The following is a 15,270-nucleotide window of genomic DNA, read 5'->3' on the forward strand; positions in this document are numbered from 1 at the left end:
TCAAGGGCCCCTTGTTGCTAATAGTTCATAACCCCTGGCAGCATGCCGTGATGGGTATATTTATGTACAATAAAGATTATCATTATTCAGATCTTTCTAAGGAGGCACTGAATAATAAAAGTGATACGTGCACTTTTTTTTCTATGCCCACTTCATAGTGGCTTAATATCTTTAATTCGTATTCACCCTTTAATACTACTTGGGTATGTATCAAATGACTTTCCTCGTTCTTGAAGGACAAACAACAACCAATGGGAAAACAAGCCTGAGGTTGAACAGCCACTTTCGTTAAAGCGAAAGGTAATTTCGAGCACCAGTTATTTTCTGCCAGTGTCTCAGGAAGAGGTGAATTATCCCATTTGTTCTTGTGATGAAGTTCTGTTCAACGGCGATTCTGTTTTTGTTGCAGTTTTTTATAGTAGATGTTTTGGCTGTTAAAAATGATATTCGAATTGCAACAGAGAACCAAGCGAAAGACAATACTTCCAGTGCACCCAATATTGCAGAAGTGTGGAATGAATACAACGAACAGGGGAAAAGATTCCTTAATATTTTAATGAAAAATATGCCCACTGAATTTTTGCGTTTGCTGTACTCTGCTGAAATATCTGGTTCTTGTATGAGTGACCTCCTGCGGTTTAGCTTGAATTTGCTGAAATTGAATAGGTGGGCTGGGGAAAGTAAGTCTTTCCGATTTCTTCCATGATTTCTCTTTATATTTTTGATGACTACTTAAAGGTATATAGATGACCACATACATTAATATGACGTAGTTTTCTTAGTTTTAAATCTTCATCCTTTTCGCTTAATATTTAAAGCAAAGATCATTGGTGTCGTTCATTTTTTAATCCAAAAATTTGAAATTGTTTTCTGCGCAATATCTGTACGTCTCTTTTGTAAATTGTTGTTACAACATTTATCGACAGTTATCGAGTTATTATGTGTACTTATGACAATAGACGTGTTAAGCAAAGGGAACGTGAAAAAAAAAAAGAACTTATTTGAAAGAAAAACTGGAAATACTGTATTCAATCTTTTATTTTTCTAAATATAATAATAAAATAATATAAACGTTTCATTAAAGTGATATTTCGCTATAATCAGCCTCTTAACGGGATTTCCCGATCAATTTGAATTTTCCAGAACTAACCTGACTTCACTGAACAAATCCTTCTTGCAGTTCGTTTCATTTAGCTGCTTTTCCGGCTTTGCGTCAACACGTGCTTTATAACCAACTGTAATAGCTACCTGCTTATGACCGCTGGCTGTTTTTTTGTGGTTGGCATTCCTAACCTACTCGCCTTGACACGTGCCACTTCACTCAATACCGTGAACTCAGTACACTGCCTGAAGACATTTAATTCGTTCACTGCGGTGGGAAGGAGACGGCCTCTAAAATACCCAGATATTAACAAAAAAGAAACCGTTTCGCTTTAATGAGAACCAATTGCGAAAACCTCATATAACTGCTCTGCTGCACTGGACTTTGAACCAAATATCCGATTCTTCTGCATCCTTCCTAGCAGCTGGGTGGCCACGATACTTATCATGCATGCATGCGGGGAAGTACGAGTTCGATTCCGTTCCCAGATCGAGGTAGAACACTTTTGATCTTTAAAAACGAGCAGATTAGTAGCTCTCGGTCTGTTGATAGTACAATGGCCGTCATTCAGTGTTCTCGAGCTCCTGAATATCGAGTTATTTTAATGCGTTTAATTTCTTCCACCGGAAAAGTGTGCCAGCTCAAAGAACTTAGCAAGAGGATTACGTAGGTTTTTGTAAAGGGCAGCTCCTAGAACGTCTGTTCAACTCCGCCTCGTATCTCTGTGAAGAACAGTATCACTAAAAATGGGCCAGATATGTGTGTGTAACTTAGGTTTGTGTGTGTGTGTGTTCTGTTATATTCTGGCCTCTTGGCTACCCAGAAGCATCAGTCCTGAACAGATGATTCTGGGTACTCGTCCACACAACGGGAAGGTGGGCCAGTCCCAGTAAAATATGTACCGTCTCAAAAGAGACTCTGACTCACCTGATGTTGCCGAAAGGTGAGCCAGGTTCTTCTGGGGGCCCAGTTCAGAGGAAGAGGGGGGGAAAAAAAAGAAAAAAGACAGAGCAAGGGGAAAAAATCCCGTGGTGTAATAAAAAAAAAAATGAGAGAGAGAGAGAGAGAAAAGATACACTAGTGGCGAGCGGGAGGGAAAAAAAGTACGGGGCAGAGCGCGAAGAGAAAATGAGAAAAATTTTAAAAATAATAAATAAAATAAAATAATATATAAAAATAATAAATAAAATAAAATAATATATAAAAATAATTAATAAAATAAAAACAAATATAGATTAATTAAATAAAATTTTTAAGCTGCTGTCTGGGGATCCCCATTCGTAGCCTGCGTTATTCTGTAGGAGGCTTTCTTGCGCGTGAATACTTGTCAAGAAGTTCTGGAAGGCAGCCATGTTCTATGGTCTCTGTAGCAGAATGTGCAGTTGGTTTTCAGTGAGAGGGAATGTATTTGCTAGGTCTTCCCTCAGGCCCTCGTAGAGAGCGTACTCGAAGAGAAGGTGGAACAAATTCTCCTTGGCCCCGCAGTAGCAAACGTCTATGGGTGTTAGGCCTAGTTGGAAGAGCTTCTCGTTCAATGAGCCAGGCCCAGTGACTAGGAATGATGTCTCGAGAGTTAAAGAGAGCCACTTCTGCGTTGACATCCAGCAGGAATCTCCTTGTAACTGCTCCCTTGATGGAAGTGTCCCATCTTGTCTGCCAGATGTTTATCATATCATCATGACAGCGTGTTCTCTCTGCCTTAGGTTCAGTGTCCAGGTTTAGCTCAATGTCCAAAATCTTGGTCGGAATTTTCTTATTGATTCTAAAGGTCAGGCCACGGAAAGTATGTGGCCTGATCTTTCCAGTGGAAGGATCTCAGCTAAGACCTGGATAGCAGCAGTGGATACTGTTCTGCATACCCTGTGGGTAGCCAGAAGCATTGTCCGTTGTATAGAGCCTAATTTGCCTATCATGTTTACCAATCTAGCTCGGTGGAACCAAGCACCTGCAGCATACGTCACGATCGGAAGGAACACGGCTTTATAGTACAGCTGAAGCGACCGCTTGGACAGGCCCCATTCATTCCTGGTGATTGATGATTGAGCCTGAAAATTTTTTCACCTTGGAACTGAGATGGATGAGGTGGGGGTGAAAGCTTAATTTATGATTAAAAACCACCGTTATCGCAGTTGTCTGTGATAATGGGGAGTTGTACCCCAGAGACTTTAACTTGCGAAGGCCGCCTGAGATCCAGCTTATTTTTAAAGAGCATCATTTTAGTCTTGCTTGGATTTATCCGTAGTTTATTTAATGCTGCCCAGGAAGAGAGGTCGTCAAGGACCCGATTAGCGTTGTCTTCTATGGCTTTGCGAGAGTGGCCGGACACCACGATCGTGAGGTCGTGGTGTCCGTGGTTATCTTTGCAACGAGGGGGGATGCTTCAGGGTGGGATGATGTTCTCTCTGAACATCATCCCACCATTTTCAGACTCATTTTCAGAGAGAACTATTCTCGAATTGAAGTCGGCATTCCCACCTGTCTTCAGATATAGCTGTAACCCACAGCTCCAGAAAGCTGACAGTTAACATCTTGATTTTCCTAACAATAGTAAGTCGCGCATCACATGCCACATACAGCATCAACTTTGGGTAATAAGAATAAATCTACTTGACACTTTTAACCACGACCCTTTCGACTATAATTTTCTAATAATTTTTGCTACCTGTGCACATTTGCAAATATATTCATCGTACTAGCACAACATTGGGAAAAATCAATGCATTTCAACTTTCCTTATTATTTTTAACCTGAAATATACTTAAAAAAAAAAACACGTTCTAACGAAGTTTCATTATAAATATTTGCTTTTGACTCTGTCAGTTAACTGATATCATTTCATAAATTGGAAACAAAGCGCTGGGACACGCCTAATTTATATGCAGAACGTTTTGACGTTATGGTAACATTATTTCGGTGAATATATCTTTTATATAAATTCAGAAGCAAAGTAGGGACAACCATAAAAGTATCTTTTCACAATGCGACCGCGTTAATCAGTCTTGGACATGGACTGCCTGCGTGGTTGTGCTGATTTACAATTTCTGAAATTCGATTTTTGTCAGAGAACAGACAAACCGACCAAAGGTTACACGCTATTTCACCCAGTACACATTACACTGACAATTCATAGTCTTAGTTTCGTCTGGAAGCTGATCTAGCCCATAAAGATAATATTTTACATGGAGATTCTTATGGCTGTCTCTTAACCTGTCCATTACATCCTGGGAATATCTAAATATTTAGAATGTAAGGTAAACAGGATATTGTAATGAAATAAGTTATTTGAAATGTCTCAATAAGTTATTTGGCTTTGCTCTCGGTGTTTTAAAAATAGTGGTAAGAGGAAAAACTGATGATAAAACGATAATTTCGAACCTTTCACAGCCTCCTCCTTCCAAGAACAACACAAACGTGGAAGTGGAATCAAATGATGTAGCAGGAAGTTGCGTATCCGTCGTCAGTTGCACAACTTTCACAGAAACAGGTGTTGCAGAATTAGGATGCTTTTAAAGGAATTAACTACGTTCAAGGAACAATATGTAGCAAACAAATCATTCGAGAGCATTTAATGTTTTCATGAACTCGATAACTAACATGGCTTCGCAACACACGAGGTACTCAATGAACAGAATGATTTCTGAAATTGCATATTTTGATACGAACCATGACTGTTTAAAGAATTAAAGTGTACGAAGCTTGCACTCCTTGAGGTTTACTAACGTCTCACCAAATAAAACAGAGTCAACACAAACAAGGATCAAATTAAGATTTTGTTTGCTTTTACAAGACTTGATATTTTGGCTAAATAGTGTCGAAATGCATGGTGAAGATCGGAACCTTCATCTGGTCATTGAAAAACTTTACTGTGGCTGACTTGATAATCGTTGTTTCGCGATCTTTTGGAGTAATATGTGGTGTTTTCGTGATGCATTAACAATATAGAAATTAATGAGAAATTATATAAGTGGTTGAAGGTCATTCATTAAATCTTTTCTGTCATTCCGTGTGCCTTTTACCTCCATAATTCGTGTGGCCACCCACTTGAGCATTGCATTTCTTAGACCAAAATTTTGATGAGACAGTATGGAACTGTAGCGTTAATACGCTGCGGAATGGCTAGTGAATAACATTGAGTCGCCTATAGAAATCTCTACTACAGCAAAATCTTCCTCTCTCTCTCTCTCTCTCTCTCTCTCTCTCTCTCTCTCTCTCTCTTTTTATGTAAACCCCAAACACGAGAGGGATTAAAACCTATAGTACTTAGTACCGTGCTTGGGTTGGAGGTTGAGAAGATGAAAGAAGATATTGGACTTGAACTTCTGTAGATTGTAATTTTCAGGAAATACGTATGAAGGAAGGTTGTTCCAGAAAATGGCAGTTGAATGAATAAATGAGGAAGATGAAAAGTTGGTTCTGTGAGTTTGAAGTTGGACGGTAAATGGATGTTGCTGGTGGCTGCACGTGTTCGAACTGTTTTGAAAGAGGGAGCGGGAATTAGAGAAGCCAATTCAGAAGAACAGTGCCCATGGAAGTATCTGTAGAATAGGCATGCAACAGAAACAGTACGTCTATGAGATAGAGAGTGGAGAGACTCTGTGAGAGAGGAGTTATTAATTAACCTAACTGCCCTCTTCTGAACGGAATCTAGAAGCCTGAGAGAGGTTTTGGGGGCACCGCTCCAGATATGGGAACAATATTACATGGTAGGGCGGATTTGCGATTTATACAGAGTGAGCAGCTGTTTGGAAGAAAAGTAACGCCGAGAGCGAAAGAGAAAACCAATTTTTTTTAAATGCAGAGGAAGCAATATTTGTAATGTGCTTGTGCCAAAAGAGATTAGAAGTCAGGGTAATCCCCAAAAGAGATATATCATTTTGTCTAGAAATCGGAGTGTCACCAAAGATAAGCATGGGAGCAGAAGAATCCTTTTTGCGAGATATAAAACAAGACTGAGTTTTAGAAGGATTGAAGTCAACTAAATTGTCTTTGCCCCACTGGAGAATTACCTGGAGATTGGCATTTAAGGAATTGGTAGCAGATTTTCGAGAAGTTGAAGCTGATTGAGCTGGGCAAGATTTCTCAAAATGGAAAGTGGAGCTATCATCGGCAAAATTATGGATAGGATTTCCAGTCAATGGAAGAAAGTCATTAATATACAAGAGGAAAAGAATGGGGGAAAGAACTGAACCTTAGGGGACACCGGCATTAGTGGAGAAGTTGGAAGACAGAGCCATCTACCATCACCCTCAGTGAGCGATCAGAGAGAAAACTGGATAACCAATTACAAAGAACAGTTGGAAAACCATAAGATGGAAGCTTGTTTAGAAAACCTTTATGCCAAACACGATATCGAAAGCCTTTTTGATGTCAAGAGCAACTGCTTGTGTTTCACCCAACTTTTCCATTGAATTAGTCCATAAATGGGAAACATAAGCCAGAACATCACCAGTGGATCGACACTGACGGAATCTATACTGGCGATCGTTGATCAGATGGAAGGTTTCTAGGTAGTTTAAGAGTTGGCGGTTAATTGATTTCTCCATTACTTTAGAAAGAGTAGAAGTAATTGCAATGGGACGATAATTGGATGGAAGGTATTTGTCACCCTTTTTAGGAACTGGCTAGATGTGAGCAAATTTCCAAAAGCAGAAGGAAAAACACCTTTGGAATAAGAAAGTGAAAAAAGCGGCAAAGAACAGGAGTAAGTTGAGGAGCACAGGTTTTGAGAACAAACAAGTGGAGAAATACTATCGGGACATGAAGCTTTCTTTGCATCAAGATTCGTTAAAATCCTTCTGACATCCTTTTGACGGAAGACCACAGGAGGCATTGAATGGAGCGTGTTAGGAATGGTAGGAGGTGTTTTACCAAGATCATTAATACACAAGTTGGAGGAAAAATGGGATGCTAGCAAGTCAGCTTTATCCTTGGCTGAAGTGGCAACAGAAGCATCTGGTTTGGACAGAGGTGGGAGCAGAGATGGGCAAAAGTTGCGGCCAATAGCTTTGGCAAGAGACCAGAATGCTCGGCTACCATTAGGGCAAAAAGCAAGTTTTCTACACTTAGCCTGTTCAAACTCTAGTTTGGACTGATTAATAACTGCTTTACAATTGTTGCGAGCTTTGGTGTAGGCAGAAAATGAACTGAAGAATTAGAAACAAGCCAATTACGATATGCACCGTTCTTCCCTTGAACAGCCTTAGCACATTTGTTGGAAAACCAAGGTTTAGATGAAGGTAAGACTCTTACAATATAGTCATAATAGGCTTTTATCATGTTGTCACTAATATTATTAATGAGGCATTTTAATGACATTTTATCTTCTGTTAATAATTCTGGTCACCTTTATTTATTAATGTTTTAGTACTTCTGGTCTGGAGAGAGTTGTATCAATAGTTTCCTTGCAGATCATTTCCAGTATGAGACTTTCAAATGGTATAAATTATCTTTAATCAATAAAATAACACATGATGATTTCGTGCTAAAATTTTAATTTATTAAAATTAATTAACCAGAAAGTTAAACAATGAAAGTTGAAAATTATACGCTATTATTTATTTTCAAATTTAGACATTAGATTTAAATGGCATCTGGTGTGAAGTTAGCGACCTCTGTGATTGAAGTACAAATAATGTAAATATTTTTAAATTTAATTTAAAGGAATTTATCAGAATATTCCAAATTTCAATTAAAAATGCCCGGACGAGCTTATTTCACACTTTAATTAGTTTCTGTAATTTGTGCTGGGTTTATTACCATAAGGAATAAAATAAAAATATATTGGTGGCTATAAACCTGGTACGAAACAACCTGAGATGTTATCACTTAATATTTTTGCCTTCTAACGCATCATTCTCATTACTTCAACCAGGCCATCACAACAAGATGGACCCCATTCTGAGGCCATTATAAAATAAATAATCCATTCTGTTAAAAATTGGCGCCACCATATCTTTTATATCCTGTTTCTTATCATTATAGTGTTCGATGCTACTGGTAAAATTCCTTCTGGATTATTATCTCCTGCGATGTCTTCCCTGGGCTCCTATGACCAGTGCTTAGGAATCACAGTATACAGCAACAACAGGTTAGACAAGAAACCAAACTCCACCGAAATGTTCCGTGGTCAATATTGTGGAATAGATGTAAATGTTTATCTACCTCCAAAACCTGACCGTCTGCTGAATGCGTTTAATCCCATCAACGAGCTACGAGAATTTGCCAAAAAAGATCTGGTAAGTACTATATACGTTACAGTAAGAGGACATTTCATAAAGTGAAGGCAGTCTACTGCTTTAATAAACAATGTGAAGGAAGTCATCATAAGTGATATAATGAGATCTAAGAGAAGCGTTTGATAGAAAAGCTACTAGGGTTAAAGGGGTTGGGATAGGGATCCACAGGAGAATGGTATATATATATATATATACAGTTATAATTAAAATGGCTGCCTGTGAGTGTATTAAACCGTTAGGAATGTGAAGTAGAGCTTCATTAGACTCTGGGAACGTTTTGGACTGGAAAGTGCTAATTTCACCCCAATCCACAAAAGTCTGACTGACTGACTGATTTGGTAGTTGTTGGCGCATCGGCTTCTGTGGCCATATTGCACCTCCCAAGGTTTTTGCAGTATTTTGATCCAAGCCCGAGGCGAGAATCGAACCCGCGACCTTTGGGTTGCTGGGCAGGTACTTTACCCACTCGGCTAGCCCGGTCGGCTCCACAAAAGTGCTACTCAAAAGTAGTTGAGTAACTATAAGCCAGTGAGTTTGACTTTTCTGCTAAGAATGGTAAGCGATTCAGGGCCATCTCGACAAAAATTTTATTTTGAATAGATTCTATAAGTTTCTTAAGTGAAGATTATGCCTAATCAATCTGGTAAATTACTATGATGTAGTCAGTGAACAGGATGTAGGTGAAAAATGTTTGCATTATATATGTAGCCTTTAGTAAAGCTTTTGATACCTTCACCCACGGAAGGTTTCTGTTTAAGTGAGAACAAACTGGGATTAATGGTAAGACAAAGCATTGTCGTAAAAGATCAGTCATCAGAGTGGACCAATGCAACCAGCGGTGTAGCTCGGTGTTGGGTCCCCGTGCTATTTTTAATTTTCATGTTAAAAATTAGAAATGTCAAAGTTTGCTGATGATTTGAAAATGGGTAGGGTAGTTAACAGTTCGAGCTGGGCTAGAATGCTTCAAAAAGAATTGAATCGGTTCCATAAATAGTCCAAAAAATGGCAACTAAAGGTTATGTATTTGGGGAACAGAAACCCCGGGGGGGATTTATGTAAGTTGGGGGGGAGAGAAGCTAACAGTGGTTCATTACGAAAACGACTTAGGCGTTGCAGTTCAATCTGATATGAAATTTTTTATGCAGCATAAACAAGCAGCTAGGAAGACACGTGATGGCCCGTCTATGATTTGTAGGACCTCATCTAGCAGGGAGAAGAACGTCATTATCCCTGTGTACGATACGATGGTTAGATCGCATGTGGAGCAATTGTATTCAGGTCTGCAGCCCGTAGGGGTAAAAAAGCAGAAGTTCTGGATCGGGTTCGAAGAATAGCGACCAGACTAAGAATGATTGCAAATCGAGGCATATATAAACGGCTTAGAAGGTGTGGACTACAAGTTTGACAACTAGACATCTAAAGGAAGATAAGCGGTGAAGGGGTTGAGTAAAATGAATGAGGAAGATTTGTTCTCCCTCACAGGTGAACCAGGGAGCAAAAATATAAACTCTTTGGCAATAATAGAAGATTGGATTTCACGAAATGCATCTATGCGCAGCAGGTTGACAAACACTGGAATAAGTTGACTCTCTATGTGGTAGAAGCAGTGAGTCCGACTAAATTTAAAGCATAATTGGAGGGTCAACTTGTGGGAATGACTGTTGTGTCGCTTATTTTTCAATTCCATTCCCTTGCTTCTTCGAACGCGTCTTGTATTGGTCTACCATCTATTTTAACGAAGGTATCCACCATTTGCAAAGAAGGTTCCATTGCTCGGGAGGCCATATTCGACCTGCGTCTTTTAACTTTTCATATCTTTGAATATCGTTACCCATGTAACTCTACTTTGAGAGATTTGAAAAAGGTAATAGATGAGAAAAGAACCAGACTTAATGGTGGGTAGGGAATTGTTCCTCTACTTCTGAATTCTGGTTATAATTTCAATATCTTATCGTCATTGAAAAAATACTAGAATTTTCTCGAAGAATTCGCCAAGTAATAGTTGCAATTATCATAATTTTATAATTTCTTCCACGTGTCGGATCCAATAGAAGCAGTACTCAAGTGCTTCTTCATCTCTCCCTATCCTTAGCCTTCTCCGTCAGTTCGCAATGTCAATCAGTCTCTATCAAATCATTAAATTTTCCAATTCTTCTTATTAATCTTCTTATCTCTTTAGATTTATAAGTGTAACACACTTATTATACAGTTCTTAAAGTTCCTGAAAAGAATCAGCGAAGGTGTCGAAAGAGGCGATATTTAGTTCGGCTGTTACGTTTTTCTTTGTTCTCAACATCCTGAAATCATTTGTTTTATTTAAGGGGTGTTTTCACCTTGGGAAATATGAAATAGTCCTCTAGTGATAGATCGGAAGAATAGGGTGTGTGTGGTTGATCTGTACAATGCAAAGTTTCGTCAGAAATGTCTTCACAACAAGTGCGGAATGGGCAGGGGCATTGTCGTGTAGCAAGAACCGGCTGTCTTTCTCTCGAAATTGCAACCTCACCCCGGAAATACTCTTCAAGAGACTTTAAAGCACCTGTACGTACAACGCAGCATTGACCTTAGTACAAATTCCTTGTGAATCCATTTTGTGGAAAACCATGATCGGTATGGTCTTGATCCCGCACTTCTGTAAACGAAACTATTTGGGCCTCGATGATGATTTTGAGGTCCACTGCATGTCCTGATGCATCATCTCTTGATCATACTGAGACAATCAACATTCATCTACAGTCGAGGATTATTAGGAATTATCTTAAACTCTGGATTATGTGTTCACATGATGACACTCTTCGTTGCTTCTGCTCATCCGTCCGGTTGTGCGGAACAAATTCTACAGAGACCTTCGTGTTCCTTAAATCTTCATGCAGAATTTTACGAATCACCTGCTTATTCATATTCAAGTCCTCCGCAGTCATTCTGAGGGGTCAAATGAAATCTCTTCCCACAGTTTCCCGAAATTTTAGATTTCACAAGTCACAAACGAGATTAGGCAAGCGAAAGCTGATTACAAGAAATCCTTGGCAAAGGATGCAAAGAAAAACAACAGACTTCTTTAATTATGTAAACTCTAGAAAGAAGGGGATGAATCGGATTGGTCCACTTGATGTTGGTGGTTCGACTATTGATGATCCTGCTCAGATAGCTGACAAACTGAATGACTATTTTGCATCTGCATTCACACATGAGAAATTCTGTAAGGAAGGGGAAGACAGACGTTTATTAAACTCTCTAACAGTGAGCTAAATTATTTTGTAATAACGGAGAGCAAATTGGAGGAGAAATCGTTGAAGGTAAACGTAAAAAAGGCAGATGGAACGTATCCAGTTGTATTGAAGGAGGCAGCGAGGTAAGTAAGCAAACCCTGAGCCATAATTATGAGAGCATTCTTAGATTCAGGGGGAGGTCCCCATTGGCTGGAGATGTGCAAATGTATCCCCAATTCACAAAGGGGGATCGAAGGGTGATCGAGTAATTGCAGACCAGTTAGTTTAACTTCTGTTACGGGGAAAATAATGGAGTCACTGGTTAAAGATGTGATACAGGATCACCTAGATAGGGCTGCAGTAATAGTTCAGACACAGCATGGGTTTCTTAAGGGGAAGTCTTGTCTGACCAATTCGATTAGATACTACGATGTGGTCACAAAGGAACTTGATAATTTTGATATCATGTACTTGAATTTCAGGAAAGCTTTTGTTACTGTTACACATAGAAGACTGCTGTACAAATTGGAGCGGTATGGCATTAAGAACAAGTTGCTGCAATGGATAAAGGGATGGTTGAGTGGGACACAGCAGAGAGTAATAATAAATGGACACTGCTGTACGTGGACTGATGTTATTAGTGGAGTCCCCCAGGGTTCAGTGCTGGGCCCATTGTTGTTTTATATATTTATCAATGATATCGATGAAGGTATATCAGGCTTAATGTCCAAGTTTCCAAAGACGATACCAAGGTTGGCAGGGGTGTTAATGACAGTATACTGCTGCAACAAGATCTACAAAAGTTAGGCAGATGGGCTGAGAAGTGGCAACTGAAGTTTAACATTGACAAATGCTGCAGTAACTCAAGAGAAACGTGCCAACTTGTGGTACTACACTCAGGGAGGTGGAGAATGAAAAAGACCTAGGGGAAATTGTGCGGTCAGGTATGAAATTCCCTGAACAATGCAGACGGTCTGCCAGAGCAGGTCATGGAGTATTTTCAGTGATATATAGGAATTTTGCTAGCAGAGACAAGGAGGTGATTATCCCTTTGTATAACACAATAGTCTGGCCACTCTTTGAGTACTGCGTACAGGTCTGGAGGCCTCATTTTAGGAATGATGTAGAGTTGCTTGAACGAGTACAGTGAAGGGCAACAAGATTGGTGAGAGGAAGAAAGGGGTACTCTTGCCAAGAGAGGCTTAAGTTCTGAAAGTTGCAGTATCTGGAGACTATGCACCTGCGAGGTGATTGTGGTGTATAAGGTCTTGAATGTTTTTTTCAGGCTCAATGCTAATGGGATACTTCCGCTTGCTCAGGTTAAGAACCTGAGGGGGCCATAGATTCAAATTGAGGAAAGACAGTGGTTGTTGTTTGGTTTTTAAGAGCATTAGCAACTAAGGCCATATTGCTCCGGGAATATGCGGTGGTCATTCCATAACCTTTCCGCATCCTCCGTATCAAGGAGCGTGTGCTATGCACTGCTGCTCCTTCCCACCTGGCTACGGAGGCGCCTGGAAAGACAGTTGTAGAATAGATGTGCGAACGTTTTGTATTTAACCAGCGAGTAGTTGATTGCTGGAACTGACTTACATTTGTTGTTGTGGAAGTTGATAGCTCAAATAAATTTAATGCTGAACTAGACAAACATTTTGAGTGACCGGATCAGTGAAACGGGAAAGGTGTGTGTTTTTTTTTTTTTTTTTTGGCTGATGCTATATAAGCTTGCTTTCTTGCATAATATGCCCCAACTAATGCTAACAGTACAACCTTGTACGATGTGATATTAAGATAAAGGGATTTTTGAATGGCAGAAGACAGAGGGTGGTTATAAATGGGCACACTGCTCTTTTTGAACTGATGTTATTAGTGGAGTTCCTCATAGTTCAGAGCTGGATCGTTTACAATATTAACAATATTGATGAAGGCATATCAAGCCCAATGTCTAAGTCTGCAGATGATATGAAGGTGATCAATGACTGGAATTAACGCATATTGCTGTAGTAAGACCTAGAAAAATGAGACTACTGCTGCATGTTGGCAGCAGTAGTCTCAGAATAACATACCAGTTAGTTGGTAGCACACATCAAGTGGTGGAGACCGAAAGAGACCTATTGTGTTCTGTCAGTGATATACAGGATCTTTACCAGCAACGATAACGAGGTGATTATCCAATTCTATAAGGTAATGATTAGGCCGCATCTCCAGTATTTTGTACAGGTCTGGAAGTGTTATTTTAAGAAAGACGTGGATCTTTTGGAATGGGTTCAAAGAAGAGCAGCCATATTAATCAAGAACACAAATGGTACGCGTACCACAAAAAACTTCTGGTTCCGCAAATTTCAGTACTTGGAAACTAAGCACTTGTAGGTTGACCAGATTGAAATGTTTAAAGCTTAAATGGATTGCGTAAACTTTCGATGATGGTATTCTTGCATTTTCTCGGACAACACACACAAGGGGACATGGAGTGAAAAATGATGGCTGTTAGGATAGATGTGTGAAAATTTGCTTTCAGGCAGAGTAACTGATTGTTGAAACAAACTTCCAGCTAGTGTTGTTGGAAGTGGGTTGTTTGAATAAATGTATGGAAGAATTGGACATACTATTAAAGAGGATGGATAGATGAAGTGAGTAATGTTTCTTTTTTTTTGTTGATGCTGTTATAAGCTTGCTTCCTTGCATAATTTGCTACTTCTACTATTAATGCTAATAAAAGAATTCACAGACATGAAATTTTTCTTGTAATTTATGTAAGATTATCCACGTTCTGGCGACTAGTGGTTATAATGTGTCCTTAGTTGCCTAGGCCTTAATAAAAATTTTGTATGTATACCATAGATGTTAAATAATTGCTAGTGTTCGTAAATATGGGTGTGGTTTATTAAATAATAATTCATTTTATAATAATTTATTTATCCCTATTTTATGTTACACTTTTTTGGGAGATAACAGCAAAAAGGGAGGGAGAACACATAAGCCAACGGCTTTTTAGGGGGTGTTCCCTTAAAAAATGATAAATATACAATTGAAAAATGTACAGTTCTGAAATTGTACAGGTAATGTTCAACAGGAAAGACATAAATAAATTGGAGTTTTTTGTACATTTCTTTACCTTTACAATTTCAGAACTGTACAATGAAGAAAAGACTTCGAAAAGCATCACTACTTATAACATCATTGTGAAAATTTTTACAATTAAATGAGGAGAGAAAAGAAAAATGATGAGATGTCTGCACAGAAATTTACAAACTCTTTGCCAACTGCTTTCTTTAACATTTGTACATTATTTCCATGTTGGTGTTTTTAAAATCCAGGAGTTGAATGGAAGGTAATTTGAATCAGACATCCTTGGTGATGTGTTCAATTAGTAGTTTCTTGAATTGATTTAGCGAAGTGACATTTTTGATTTTTGCAGGAAGTTTGTTCCAGGTTTTAGCACCTCTTTATTCTATACTTTTCTGACCTATGGCTTTTCTGAAAAGCGGAATCTTCAGGTTGGTTTCATTTCTTAGATTGTACGATATTTCTTCTCTTCTATGGTTATGAAAAAGGATCTGAAGAGAGGGAGAAAGTCTGCTGTCTGCATAGCATTGTAAACAAGGATCGCCTCGGCTTTCTGCAATAGCTGGTAGATGCTTAGGAGTCTCACTTCCTTGTATCTCGAACTAACCGATGCGTTTCAGGGAAGGCCCAAAATTGAAAGAACGCATCGATTGAGAAT

General features: G+C 39.0%; 1 protein-coding gene across 1 annotated transcript in view; it reads left to right on the top strand.

The window, feature by feature from the left end:
- The first annotated feature begins 344 nt into the window (after positions 1-344).
- Positions 345-15,270, top strand: part of LOC150087165 (nose resistant to fluoxetine protein 6-like) — a 54,905-nt gene continuing 39,979 nt past the window's right edge. Inside the window, exons 1-2 of the mRNA XM_090372998.1 lie at positions 345-680; positions 8,084-8,337. Coding sequence (XP_090229124.1) covers positions 371-680; positions 8,084-8,337 — 564 coding nt within the window. The 5' untranslated portion in view covers positions 345-370. The remainder of the gene's footprint in view (positions 681-8,083; positions 8,338-15,270) is intronic.

The sequence above is a fragment of the Mastigoproctus giganteus genome, chromosome 4 (genome assembly GCF_048544385.1).
Source record: "Mastigoproctus giganteus isolate SK-2022 chromosome 4, ASM4854438v1, whole genome shotgun sequence".
NCBI classification, from domain to species: Eukaryota; Metazoa; Arthropoda; class Arachnida; order Uropygi; family Thelyphonidae; genus Mastigoproctus; species Mastigoproctus giganteus.